Here is a 14,072-nt window from a genome sequence, read left to right as displayed (position 1 = left end):
CCATCATGGTCGCTAGGTGGGGTCCGCCCTCTCGTCTGGGACATCAGGTCATGACCCCGGAAGCACACCCTTCCTACAGTCCCAAACTGAGACGATGGCGGCGGCGGCGGTGGCCCGAGCGGTGCTATTTTCTGCGGCGCGGCGGCGGCTTTGCGGTTTCACCGAGAGGCTCCTAATCGGAGGCGCTGCTGGGCGGGTGAGCTTCCGTCTACTTGTCTGGGTGCCACCTGGAATCAGGCTAGACCGGGCCTTACCCTTAGGACCCTGTGCGGCGACCCTGAGTTAACGGGCGCCCGGCTGGGCCGCGGGCGTCCGCCCCACACACCTCCACCTGCGGATCGGGCCTTAGCCGGGACCCGTGGGGCATCCGGCTGCCGGGGACGCTTATTCCCGTCGGCGCTGGGCTGGCTTTGGTCACCCGCAGCGCGTGACCTGCCAGGGACGTGTGGGATGACCGTGGTTTACTAACCCCCTCCCCCAGTTACTCAGTCATTATAAAGAGTGCGTGTTGATTATTAAAATCGCAGTGGTTACAATTGGCGGGGGTGGGGGGGGGGGCGGTGGGGGTTGCTGTTAAAAACTGAGGACCCACCCCCATCCGCTCCGAGTTCTCTTTTTGCCTAAAACTGGCTCTCGTCCTGATCATCAGCTCTGGTTCCTGTGAACCCTGGGGCAGCTAAAGGAAAAGTTTGTCTGTATATGTATTTTTCTCGTAAGAGACTAGCTTTCTCTAGAGTTCGAGGGACTTTTAACATATGTATAAAGAAGAAAACATATGGGGACCTGCGAATAGTCCATAGTCAATTAATCAGTCAGCCAGAGTGTATCTTGAGTAATTACCCTTCTTTCTACCCTCTTTTTCTGTCCTTTTCAAAACTTTGCTTTTCTTGAACAGTGGCAGCTAAGCATTTCTATGCTGTGAGTGTATTTTTATATTTTTTTCTCCTTTTCTTGACCTTTTTCTCCCCTTCTTGTTCCCTTTATGAGTACTAAACATTTCTAGAAGTATTGAAACAAAAGTAGTTTCTTTTAGGATAATGACAAAAACTGTTCATTTTTCTTCAGGAAAGGGTATGTTTGTAGACTTGTTGCTGGCTTTAGGAAAGTGGTTGGTCGAGGAATATTCCTAGGGTAGGCAAAGGGGTGGATCTAGTGAAGTAAAAGTTAAGGAGGAAAGAGTACTTTAGAGTCTCTTTGACATAGATTTGGTTTCCCAATCAGTAATTTGTATTAAGAACAGTGATATGTTTTGCTGCTTCCTTTCTCCCCAACCAGTCTTTATATTTTGGAGGAAACAGATTGAGAAGTACACAGGCTGCTGCACAAGTTGTTCTGAATGTTCCTGAAACTCGAGTAACCTGTTTGGAGAATGGACTCAGGGTGGCCTCTGAAGACTCTGGGCTCGCAACATGCACAGTAAGTGCTTTAGTTTGACCCCTCATTAGGAGACAGCAGACTGTACTTGTAAAGCTTTTCAGTAGGTTGGCAGGTAGTTGGAAGGAGCAGCAGTTATTTTGCCTTGACAAGTGATTGTCCCTTGTGACGCTTTTCTTGTAATACTTCCATACTGGATGTGTATGTGCTTAGTTTAAGTGACTACATCTTGTAGCAGGTTGTACTGTGCAGTGTTGATAATAATGAGAGCAGTATACTTGCTGGACTACCGTGTGCTAGATGTTTTTACATATCTTGTCTTATTTGATCTTTAAAATACTTCTTTGTAGCAGGGCTCATTTCATCCATTTGATAGTTGAAAAACAAGATTCGAGAAGTTAAATGGTTTTGTCCAAGGTCACAACTAATACATGACAGAACAGGATCTTAACCTAGATTTTCTGACAGTCTCTTCTGATGTTCTTTATCTTATACTTGATAATTGACTGTAGTAACACACTGGCTAACAATCTGGGTCCTCAGTAAAGCTGCCAAGTAAGTGTTTGCGGCACCCAGTAGACTGACGACTAAAATTTTTAAATCTCATAATTCATAGGATTATATTGTCAATCCAGTCAAGAAAACTTTAATGTTAAGACTGGAAAGCATTTGTCAGAAAAAGGAAGAACACTGCTCCCACCCCTACCTTATCCCCTCAAAAGAAAGAAGATGACGTCTTATCTAATTCTTACCTGACTATATTAAGGTTGGGCTCTGGATTGATGCTGGAAGTCGATATGAAAATGAGAAGAATAATGGAACAGCTCACTTTCTGGAGCATATGGCTTTCAAGGCAAGTTATAAAGATTATTTTTTAAATACATTTTAAGAGATAGTAAACACAAAGTCTTATTCTAAGACTACGTGATATAGTCTTATATATAAGACTATATATATGTCTTATATATACTACTTCAAAAGTATAGCATGTCTTATTTTTATTATTTTTTAGAATCTTTCTTTTTTCAGGATAATTACCTGGAATAATTACTGATAATTGCTCTGCAGAGGTGAAACAAAGATTTTCTCTTGGGATGTAAATGTCATCTGAAAGTATGTCACTATTTCTGAAGCCCGATGTAGTTTAGAAACCAAATTTGGTCCTTACATCAAACTGTACATAGGCTTCTGTCCTCACCTCATATTCATTGTCTGAACTGTGTAGAACAAATGAGGGATAAAGGAAGAGATTTTATATTTATATATATATATATATATTTTTTTTTTTTTTTTCCCCTCTCTCTCTTTTATTTCAGGGCACCAAAAAGAGATCCCAATTAGATCTGGAACTTGAAATCGAAAATATGGGTGCTCATCTCAATGCCTATACCTCCAGAGAGCAGACTGTATATTATGCCAAAGCATTCTCTAAAGATTTGCCAAGAGGTATTATTATTTATACTGCAGATATATAATTTTCACAGGCATTCAGAAACAATTTAGTACTGTTTTCATTATGTTTCTTGAGAAAGAATAAACCCCAGAAATGTGAAAATAAGTGAATCAAACTCCGGGTGAGGGGGCACCTATTTTTTCTACCAATATGACAAATGATATTAAATATTTATAGGCTGCAAGACTTGTACAAACCAGGTCCTAACACTTGATTCAAATATTAATTCCTCCAGAGTCATACCTGGGTAGTAAATGATTTTTAACTGTTTTATTATATGTTCACTTTTACTGTCTACTTTTTATTTTTGTTTTTTCTCTGTTCTGTTATCTGAATTTTTCATTTCTCTTACAAGCCAGAACATATTTTATATCTTCTGACTGCCGGTCTTTGTTTTTGAACAGAACGTGCTTGCTTCTTTATTTCATTTGCACATTCTGGTTCCTCCTCCTGGAGTGCACTTCTTTCTTAGCTTCCTTTACATTAATTTCAATTTCAAATTTGAATTTCTAAAATTCAGTTTATTTAAACTAAAACCCCAAAAAATAAACCTAAAACAGTTCACTCATTTTTCCCTCCCCCATCTCTGGTGATGACCAATCTGAATGAAACTGTATCATTAGAATACTTAAATAATAGTTTGCCCCACCTAACTCCAGGTTGTTTGGGTTTGTAGCTGCTTCTGGAATAAACAAGTGATGGTATTATATATGTGTGTGTGTGTGTGTGTGTGTGTGTGTGTGTGTAAATTCTTTGATACTTGTATATATCCTATTTCTGACTGCATTTGACTTAGAATATCTTTAAGGTCCAATTTAATTTCAGGTATGTTATTGAGGATCTATGCTTTTAAATTTCAGTATTAAATATACATTAGAAAGAAGATTCTTATTAAAACATAAATATTGGGAAATATGAATCCCCACTTTTAGGTACTAGTCTAGACTACTACTTCCAAATAGAGGAGGCTCTTCATACAGGATCTCTCATTTTCCCATCTGTCTTTGGGCTCTTCCTTACCCATTTGGGCCTTTACTTCTCTGGACAGATGGGATTTTATTGTTTTTAAATTTTATTGGAGCATTTTTTATTTGATTCACAACATGGTGTTAGATGGACAGATAGCTTTAATTTGGTTTTACAAATTATTTTTTCCTCTTGGTCATAATCTCAGTCCCAGCTTATTCTTGCAGTCTGTTTTGTCATTTTGGGCAATGTAGAGGTAATTAATTATAGGAAGTCCTTGGTACTGAAACATTTTTGCTTCTGAAACAAGTCCACTTTAAGTGAACTTAAAGAACAGAAGTTTATAGCAGGGTAACATAATGAAAGTTGATAAATTTGTTTTCTGTTTACTAAAATTTAGATTGTGATTACAACTGTATACTAATTCTTCAAGGATAGTTGAGGTTTCTCTTTTTTGGAGAAGTATGTACTTTCTCTGATAAAATTGCTTAATAGCATGATATATCCTTTAGTTTACTTGTGACTTTTTACAAATTAGGGTCGTTTTTATATAAATATTTGAAGGTTTTATCAGTTTTCCCCAAGGGTCACTTAATTATCCTTTGATAGTCACATGTATGTCTTTTGGGGTAATTATCCTTTTCTACAACTGTTAACTATTCCAGCTCTGTTGAATCATCATTTATCAGAGTCTTTGATAAACAGTCAGAATCTAACCAGCACTGACCATTAATTGTAATTAAGTGGGGAAAGATGTTTGAGACGACACTAATTCTCGCAAATTTAGGAATTTTCTCCAAGCTCATCTGTACCACAAGGGATTATATTTTTCATTTTAATTTATTCCTTTTAGGTATATCAAATGTACAGAAACATTTATTTCTTCCAGTGTAATAATCATTTATTCAGTATTGAGTGCTGGTCACTATCATGGTTTCTGATGCTAATTTAATAGATATTAATAGTGAAAATTAAGACTCAGTGTTTCTTCCTGTGTTTTATTTTCAATTAGCTGTAGAAATTCTTGCTGATATAATACAAAACAGCACATTGGGAGAAGCAGAGATTGAACGTGAACGTGGAGTAATCCTTAGAGAGATGCAGGAAGTTGAAACCAATTTACAAGAAGTTGTTTTTGATTATCTTCATGCTACAGCTTATCAAAATACTGCACTTGGACGGACAATTTTGGGACCAACTGAAAATATCAAGTAGGTATAATTCTCAGATTTTTTTTTTGAGAAAAAATTTGAATTGTGAAAATTAACATTCACAAACATTCAAAAAGTATGTTTCAGAAAGTAATTTTTTACCCCCAATAATCTGAATGAAATGGTATCATTATAGTACTTGAATGACCCTTTAGCCCTACTTGACTTCAGGTATCTGGGTCCTATTTCTGGAGTAAACAAGTGATGATACTACATTTTATATATATATATATGTTGAAATTCTTTGATACTTGTTGTATATATCCTATTTCTGACTGCATTTAACTTAGAATAACTTTAATATCCAATTTAATTGGATATTAAAGGTATATTATGTGAGGTATATTATGTGAGATATAAAGGTATATTATGTGAGGATCTTTGCTTTTAAATTTCCCTTTAGTACTGCTTTTCTTACTCCATTTACAGATCTATAAATCGTAAGGACTTAGTGGATTATATAACCACACATTATAAGGGACCAAGAATAGTACTTGCTGCTGCTGGAGGTACGTTTAAATTTCTACGACTGTTTTAAACAGTGATATGCTTATCAGTTTGAGCCTGTTGGGAGATATCTTTAGAGTTTTCATTTACAGAGCAAATTGTTTAGTATGCTGGGTAAGGGCAATGCGGAACACTGAAACTGGACTTCCCCCGTCTTCTCTTTACTTAGTAGAGTTTTTTAATAGGAAAGCTTAGTGACCCTCTAGTATATAAGTGTACATACATAATGGAATTTACTTGCAAGGAAAGGGCAGATGGGTGAGCTGGAAGATAATGACAGTGGAAGATGGTGTTCAACAGTTTGGGAATCTCTTGAGATTTTAAATTATTTCTTGAGAACTAGCTTCATCCTTGGTCAGGCATGGCCCGAGTATGTTACGTTGTTTATTCATTCTTTGATTTGTTCGTTCATTCAGTAGATCTGCTAATTACTGAGAAGGGGAAGTATACAAGGGATTTTGAGACTATTTAATGGGAATTTGAACATGAAAGTGGCATGAGGACAAGGCCTCCTTGGAGGAACAGAGAAAGTAAGTTCAGGTTAGGTTTTGCTAGATTTCCCGGTAGTCTGAATTTAGGCAAATAGTACATTTTATTGGTTTCCAGTTTTATTTTCTCTTTTTAAGACAAAACGAAGATTTACATGGCATGTTCTTTTGTGTAAATTTTCCTTTAGAAATGATAATAATTTAAAATTCTAGTTGGCTAGGATAGACTTTATTACTTGGGAATAATGAAGAAGATGAAAATGAGGTTAACTGTCAGAAACATGTTACCTTTGTGTGGCTCTGTGTGCTCTAAAGTTCTCGAGTTAGTAACTCTGTTTCTAAAATGGCTGGTGGTGACTGGAGTTCCACAGTGAAACTGCCTTGGAAAGGGGACGCTGTTGGTTGGATGGGGCCTCAACAACTAAGTTGTCTAGGAGATTCTGCCATTGTTGGTGGCATATGGATGCAGTGGGTTTTGTCACAGAGTTCATTGGTTCATTTTGACATTGTCAGAGTTGGGATATCTTACAATTAATGGCCTATCCTAGATTAATTAGCATATTGTCTTATTGGTACATAAGCGATGATGTTTCTTATAAGCAGTGGCATTATAAATTCAGTGAAACAGGCCAGACCCAGCTTCATTAAAAAAAAAAAGAAAAGAAATTATTGGCTCCCCTGCCTTTTAGATAGAGGTAAGTAGAGGTGGTACTGGGACAGGAGCTGAAAGTCTGGAACATCCAACCAGGAGGGCTACAGATAAAGGTAGTAAAACAGTGGAGGTGGTTGCCAGGTGCTGAGAATTGTGTCCATGCTCACGGGTCTACCCTCTGCTTGTCATCTTTGTACCACCAAGTTCTTCCTATTGTCACCGTCTGGACTGATATCCAAGGTGGCTCTCCTATGTAGTGATTGTGAAAAGAACGTGTATATAATCATTCACTGTCTTGTTTATACCAGAGATTCTTTGGAAAATATGGGTGTAAGTTGTGCTTTTATGTTCTAATGGAATGTTTCATTAAAAAAAAAATTTCGTGGCGATATTTTTTAAGGCACTTACCCATGCCTGAATTAGTCTTGTAAGTTTAAGAATCTTTCACTGAATCTCTTTAGGCTCAAGTTTGGAAAATAGGGCTATAGAATCCAAGTACTTCTTAAATTTTGGATAGCAAATAGTGAGTATTTGATTAGCTATGAATTTATTCAGGAATCTGTATGAGGTTATTTTAGTCCTGAATTTTGATAGCAGAGCACAGAGAATAAAGTATGTCCAGCTTTCTTTAAATGATACAGAGCTCATATTCGTTTCTACTTTAAAAATTTTATTGAAAAGTGACCCTTTTTTGCTAGTTTGCAACTAGGACTTTTGGGGGCTTCCCTAGTGGCTCAATTGGTAAAGAATTCACTTGTAATGCAGGAGACTGCCTACAGTGCAGGAGACCCAGGTTGGATTCCTGAGTCGGAAAGATCCCCTGGAGAAGGAAATGGCAACCCACTCCAGTATTCTTGTGTGGGAAATCCTATGGGCAGAGGAGCCTGGTGGGCTACTGTCCACGGGGTTGCAAGAGCTAGACATGACTTAGCAACTCAACCACCATCACCACCACCATTTAGGACTTTTAATTACTTAATATAACATGATTTTGTATGGAAAGTAATACCTTCAAGCTATCTTATCCTTGTCTTTGAATCAGTGGATGAAAACTGATTGTTATTCAGAATGAGAAATCTGTGCAACTGCAAGTCTTATCAACCAGGGATAAAATGTGCTTTGTGAGCTTACTCTTGAAAAGGCTTTTTACTGACTGCAAGTAGTCCTTGTGTAACCTGTATCAGTTATACCACCTTAAGCTCATTGTAAACAGAAGTACTGGCAGTTAATTGTGTGCTTTACATTTTATTGCTGCTGGATATATGAAATATTTTCCTTCAATTTAGGAGTTTCCCATGATGAGCTGCTTGAGTTAGCAAAATTTCATTTTGGTGAATCTTTGTCCACACACAAAGGAGAAATACCAGCTCTGCCTCCATGCAAATTCACAGGAAGTGAGGTAGGCCGAACCTACTAAGCTTTTAACCCTTTTGGTTTCTTGTGTTGTATTTATGACCGTTCGTACAAAATGTGCCTGTTCCTAACACTAAAATGGAGGAAACCAAAGGAGTCCAAACGCACATGGACTCAGTTGCTTATATTTCTTCCTGTTCCATGTATTTAACCACCTATTTTTCTTTTTTAAGTAAAGTATTATTTGGTCTTTTTGTGCTTTTTGACATTATGCCTATTTTCCTATTGGCAGGGCATAAAAGTAATCTTTTACTTTAAAAACATTCCACATTTTGATACTATTAGACTTATTCCTGACTGAGTCTACCCACAGTACATTTCTGGGCGTAGCTGTTAAAGCCAGAACTTCTAGAGAAATCTGCTCTCCGTCAGCTATTTCTTTAAGCCTCATTAGAAGCTTTGTTTGCCACATTAGGGATGATGCTCATATATTAGTATCTGGAAAGAAGCCTGATTTTGGCAGTTACATGAGACTAGCATTGGCAGTACAAAAATAAGCCTGTTAAGATTAGCCTAAATTTAGACAGAAAAATTCAGACTGATGATTATTTTTGCCAGTTAAATAATGCAAAGCTTTTTGACCACATTAATTATCTGGTAGCTACGTGTCTGTAGTATTTCAACTGGAGATCTTTTGGTGAAATCCTTCTGAACTATGGAGTATAATGAGGCCTGATTGTTTAAAAAACAAGAGTGTCATGGTGAGCATTTTAAGTTTGCAATTAATAGCACTGGTGAATTAGTTTCTTGTCAAGCATGTTATAGAGCGATAATCTTAACTAGAGCTTTGCATCCTTTATCCCAACTAGATTCGAGTGAGGGATGACAAGATGCCTTTGGCACATCTTGCGGTAGCTGTTGAAGCTGTTGGTTGGGCACATCCAGATACAATCTGTCTCATGGTTGCAAACACACTGATTGGCAACTGGGATCGCTCTTTTGGAGGAGGAATGGTATGTGATTTTAAAAGTAAATTTCCATAATAAATGAGAAGATAAAACTGTGCTATGAATTTTGACTTACGTATGAACTGATCCTGGATTGCTCCCAGGCAAGAAAAAAAACTTTCTTTTGGTGTATTGTTAAATTTTGGTTAAGGATAGAAGGATTCATTGATAGTACTATATCAACATTAATATCCTAATTTTATAACTGTAGTAAGGTTAAATTCATTGTTTTTCAGAAGTGCATATTAACAAGTATTTGGGGGTAAAAAGGATATTTGCACTATATTCTCAAACAGTTGAAAAATATGTTAAAGAGAATTGATAAAGGAAAAAAAGTTAACAGTTGTTAAGGAATTTGGATAAAGGTAATTCGTTGTACTATTTTTGTTCCTATTCTGTTATGTCTGAAGTTACTCCAAAGTTTATCTCATCCTCTGCTGCCCCCTTCTCCTCTTGTCCTGCATCTTTCCCACCATTAGGATCTTTTCCAGTGAGCCAAGCCTTCACATCAAAGTATGGTGGCCAAAGTATTGGAGCTTCACTTCAGCATCAGTCCTTCCAATGAATATTCAGGGTTGATTTCCTTTACCATTGACTAGTTTGATCTCCTGGCAGTCTAAGGGAGTCTCAGGAGTCTTCTCCAGCACCACAATTTGAAAGCATCAATTCTTCGGTGCTCAGTCTGTTTATGGTCCAACTCTCGAATCAGTATTTGACTGCTGGAAGAACCATAGCTTTGACTATATGGACGTTTCTCAGCAAAGTGATTTCTCTGCTTTTTAATACACTGTCTAGGTTTGTCAGTTTTTCGTCCAAGGAGCAAGGATCTTCATTTCATGGCTGTAGTCACCATCCACAGATTTTGCAGCCCAAGAAAATCTGTCACTGCTTCCACTTTTTCCCCTTCTATTTGCCATGAAGTGATGGAAATGGATGCCATGATCTTAGTTCTTTGAATGTTGAGGCTTAAGCCAGCTTTTTCACTCTACTCTTTCACCCTGAACAAGAGGGTCTTTAGTTCATCTTCATTTTCTGCGATTAGAGTGGTATCCTCTGCATATCTGAGGTTATTGGTATTTCCCCCAGCAGTCTTGATTCCAGCCTGTGATTCATCCAGCCCGGCATTTCGCATGATGTACTCTACATAGAAGTTAAATAAGCAGGGTGACAATATATAGCCCTGTCATACTGCTTTCCTAATTTGGAACCAGTCCATTATTCCAAGTCTGGTTCTAACTGTTGCTTCTTGACCTGTGTACAGGTTTCTCAGGAGACAGGTAAGGTAGTCTGGTATTCCTGTCTCTAAGAATATTCCACAGTCTGTTGTGATCCACACAGTAAAAGGCTTTATTGTAGTCAGTGAAGCAGATGTTTTTCTGGAATTCCCTTGTTTTCTCTATGATCCAGTGAACATTGGCCATTTGATCGCTGGTTCCTCTACCTTTAGTCTATACACAGTTTGTACACCTGGAAGTTCTTGATTAACATACTGCTGACACCTAGCTTGATGGATTTGGATTTTGAGCATAAGCTTACTTGCATGTGAAGTGAGTGCAATCGTATGACAGTTTGAACATTCTTTGGCATTTCCCTTGGAATGAAAACTGACCTTTTCCAGTCCTGTGGCCACTGCTGAGTTTTCCAAATTTCCTGACATATTGAGTCCAGCACCTCAACAGCATCATTTTAGGATTTTAAATAACTAACAAAATGTATATATTTGTACTCAAAGACCTTGACAAAATATATTTCATACAAATATCTTAGGTTCACATGCTATATTTCAGATTTTTAAGCAAACTGCCAAAAGCTCTACAAAGTACGTTGGTAATAGTGCATTATTTTACTTCTTAAATTAACTTTTTAACTTTTTTGTTGGCAAAGTAAATTGGCATAGTTTATTCAGTTTTTTGGTTTATATGGTTTTTATAAATGATTATTCAACAAAGCTGGAAGATAATTAATTAATAACCATATCCCACGTCAGTCAGTGCTAGAAGTGGAATGCTGGGTTGGATTAGCCAAGGGATCCTGAGAATGTGCTTGAACTACAGTATGTGAGATCATCCCGTTTTTAATTTTAGGGATAGCTCTGTCCTGACAGGATCTGTCACTTCTTTTTTTTGGTTTTAATTTTTATACTGTAGTTGATTTATAATGTAGTTGTGTTGGGTATATAGCTAAGTGATACATATTTGTATAAATCCATTCACAGAGTATTACTTAAGAGTTCCCTGTGGCATGCATAGGTCCTTGTTATTTTATATATAGTGGTGTGTATACGTTAATCCCAAAGTCTGTGAGTCTATTTCTCTTTTGTAAATAGGTTCACTTGTATCTTTGTTTTTTAATATTCTACATTTATATAAGTGATATATTTGCTTTTCTCTGACTTAGTATGATTATTATTTTAGAAGTGGGTGCAAATTCTAAGGATTAACTCTTTTAACATTATGACTTTCTCTGAGAATGATGCATTGGGCTGGTGAGGTAACTATAATTCTTAGTTTCATTGAATTTTAGCTTTTTATTGAGATATTGCTGAATAAAACTGAGAAACTCAGCCTTTTTGGGCAGTCACTATTTCTACATGTCATTTTTCTTTCTGGTAGTCTGCACATGTATACCTACAGTTCTTCTGGACAATTTCTTTTCCTTTCAGAATTTATCTAGCAAGCTGGCCCAGCTTACCTGTCATGGCAACCTCTGCCATAGCTTCCAGTCTTTCAACACTTCCTACACAGATACAGGATTGTGGGGAATCTATATGGTTTGTGAACCAGCCACTGTTGCAGATATGCTACATGTTGTTCAAAAAGAATGGTGAGAAAATAATTTAAATCTTGCTTAAGAATTACCAATTCAGACTACTTTCTTTTACACTGTTGACGGTGATTAATTTTTTATGGTGATAGCATTTTATTAAGAGAACAAGACTAAGTACTGTTCTACAGTAGCAACTGTTGCAATGTTTTAAAGATCACATTTCTTCTGGGTTTCATGTGAAGCTGATTTATATTATAGAAACTTCTTAATCATTAAGTAGCAGATTACTTCAGAAAGATCTTAAAAGTTAAAAATGTTTAAACGCCAACTAGAATTTTAGGAAATATTTCTAAACCTATTTGGCTTGGAAAGGCTGTGTTAAAAATGAATCTGAAGTTGCCATTGCTAAAAGAAATGTAGTGTTTTAGTCAAATCTAGTACCTTGAGACAGGCAGAAGGTCCCACGGCTTCTTGGAAAACTGTTATTTAGCTCTGGTCCCTTTCCTACACCATTCTTAAATGGTTTATGCTCTAGCTAGATGTGAAGTGCAGTAGCTCAGCCGTGTGCAACTCTTTGCGATCCCGTGGACTGTAGCCTTCCAGCCTCCTCCATCCATGAGATTTTCCAGGCAAGAGTACTGGAGTGGGTTGTCATTTCCTTCTCAAGGGGATCTTCCTGACCCAGGCATTGAACCCTGGTCTACCACATTGCAGGCACACGCTTTACTGTCTGAGCCAGACTTAAAGAGATGTAATCATTAACTTAATTATTAGGTTTAAATTAGACTCAGCTAGAGTCTTTTGAGAAACCAGTGACCCACTGATCTATCTATCCCCTAGCAAGTCAGATCCTAACACATGGGGATTCACAAATTTTCAAAATGACTGTAGAACTTCTCAAAATGCAGTCAGCCTATTTTTATATTGTAGTGAATCTCTGCTAACCATATCCCCTTTGAGAAATTAACCCTACCAGGAAAATAATCAGTAATATTTTAACTTTGTGTAACTGTTGGGATTGATAGTAATTTCAACTTTTTACTAAATTGAATTCATAATCAATTGTACATTGTGGTATAACAGATAATATAGCATCCTTTCTTTCTTTAGGTCATTAACTCATAAAACACGTAACATTTTCAAATTACTTGACCTTTGATTTTTCCAAATGGCTTTTAGGATGCGACTGTGTACAAGTGTCACTGAAAGTGAAGTTGCTCGTGCCAAAAATCTTCTGAAAACAAACATGTTGCTGCAACTTGATGGTAAAAGAATAAAGACTTAGGTCTTTTTTTCACATGGTTTATCTAGATTCCAGTCCTTAGTTTTCTTTTTTCATTAAAACAGGTTCCACTCCCATCTGTGAAGATATAGGTAGGCAAATGTTATGCTATAATCGAAGAATTCCCATCCCTGAGCTTGAAGCAAGAATTGATGTAAGTAGTCCTTAGATACTGTTGGATCTTGTGTAAAACAATCTTTGTTATTAATACAACAGCTCAAGATAGGTATCATAAAATTTGCTTTAGCTCTAAAACATTCCAGGTATACAATGTCTTTACTACTACAAAAAACTCCGAATGCTTGTATCTTCAATTTTTCAGGCTGTAAATGCTGAGATAATTCGAGAAGTGTGTACCAAATATATTTATGATAAGAGTCCAGCTGTTGCTGCTGTTGGTAAGCCTGACTCCTAGTCTCCCATGCAGAAAGTTGGCTAAGGACTTTCCTTTTATTTAGTTATAACTGTCTTTTCTTTTAAATCCTTAGGTCCTATTGAGCAACTACCAGATTTTAACCACATTTGCAGTAACATGCGCTGGCTTCATGATTAAAAATGCTCCTAATAAACATTTGGAACATTATAAAACTGAGACCCTCAAGTTGTAAAGAAAAAAAAAAAATCTATACTGGTAAATATGAATAAAATACTGTATGTTAGACTTTGAAAGGATAAGACCACCACAGTGAATGGTAGATTCTCAGAGTTCAGAGAAATTATGCTGGGACACACTTTTAAGTATAATTTTAAGAATGAAAATTTGTATAGTATTTTCAGTTTTATTATAAAAATGCACACGCAACAAAGATTGTCATAAGTCATTTCTTGCCTCTACTTGCATTCAGCACTTGCTCTTGTGCAGCTTTCTTTGCTTTTACCATTTCAACCAGTTCCTAGGAAGAAGACAAACATTTTACTTAGACAAAAAGTTGTCAAGATTTCAGACATTTCTAGTGTTTCATATAAATATGTAAAACATTCAAATTGGATAAATCCGTACTGAAAAGGTTGAT

The 14,072-nt window shown here is 36.9% G+C and overlaps 2 protein-coding genes across 7 annotated transcripts in view; one reads left to right on the top strand and one right to left on the bottom strand.

Moving 5' to 3' along the window:
• The first annotated feature begins 77 nt into the window (after window positions 1-77).
• PMPCB (peptidase, mitochondrial processing subunit beta) lies at window positions 78-13,865 on the top strand. 2 transcript variants are annotated; one of them, XM_086397048.1, is made up of 13 exons: window positions 78-196; window positions 1,276-1,416; window positions 2,141-2,227; window positions 2,691-2,820; window positions 4,806-5,004; window positions 5,434-5,513; window positions 7,938-8,050; window positions 8,874-9,017; window positions 11,674-11,834; window positions 12,957-13,042; window positions 13,125-13,213; window positions 13,382-13,457; window positions 13,548-13,865. In XM_086397048.1, exons 1-13 carry the CDS (start codon window positions 95-97, stop codon window positions 13,610-13,612), a joined length of 1,473 nt encoding a protein of 490 aa, XP_086253174.1. In that variant the 5' UTR covers window positions 78-94; the 3' UTR covers window positions 13,613-13,865. The 2 variants fall into 2 exon arrangements, with proteins under 2 accessions (XP_086253174.1, XP_086253175.1); XM_086397049.1 differs by lacking the exons at window positions 11,674-11,834; window positions 12,957-13,042; window positions 13,125-13,213; window positions 13,382-13,457; window positions 13,548-13,865 and adding an exon at window positions 9,491-11,594.
• The window catches only part of DNAJC2 (DnaJ heat shock protein family (Hsp40) member C2), a 37,816-nt gene continuing 37,562 nt past the window's right edge, over window positions 13,819-14,072 (bottom strand). For all 5 annotated transcript variants that reach the window (XM_086397041.1, XM_086397040.1, XM_086397042.1 and 2 more), the window contains one exon: window positions 13,819-13,952. In XM_086397041.1, coding sequence (XP_086253167.1) covers window positions 13,878-13,952 — 75 coding nt within the window. In that variant the 3' untranslated portion in view covers window positions 13,819-13,877. The remainder of the gene's footprint in view (window positions 13,953-14,072) is intronic.

The sequence above is a fragment of the Bos grunniens genome, chromosome 4, assembly GCF_055505025.1.
Source record: "Bos grunniens cultivar Pamir isolate PY7600 chromosome 4, Bosgru_T2T1.0, whole genome shotgun sequence".
Classification (NCBI taxonomy): domain Eukaryota; kingdom Metazoa; phylum Chordata; class Mammalia; order Artiodactyla; family Bovidae; genus Bos; species Bos grunniens.
Note: the sequence above shows the minus strand (reverse complement) of the source record. Positions and strands in the feature narration are given on the sequence as shown.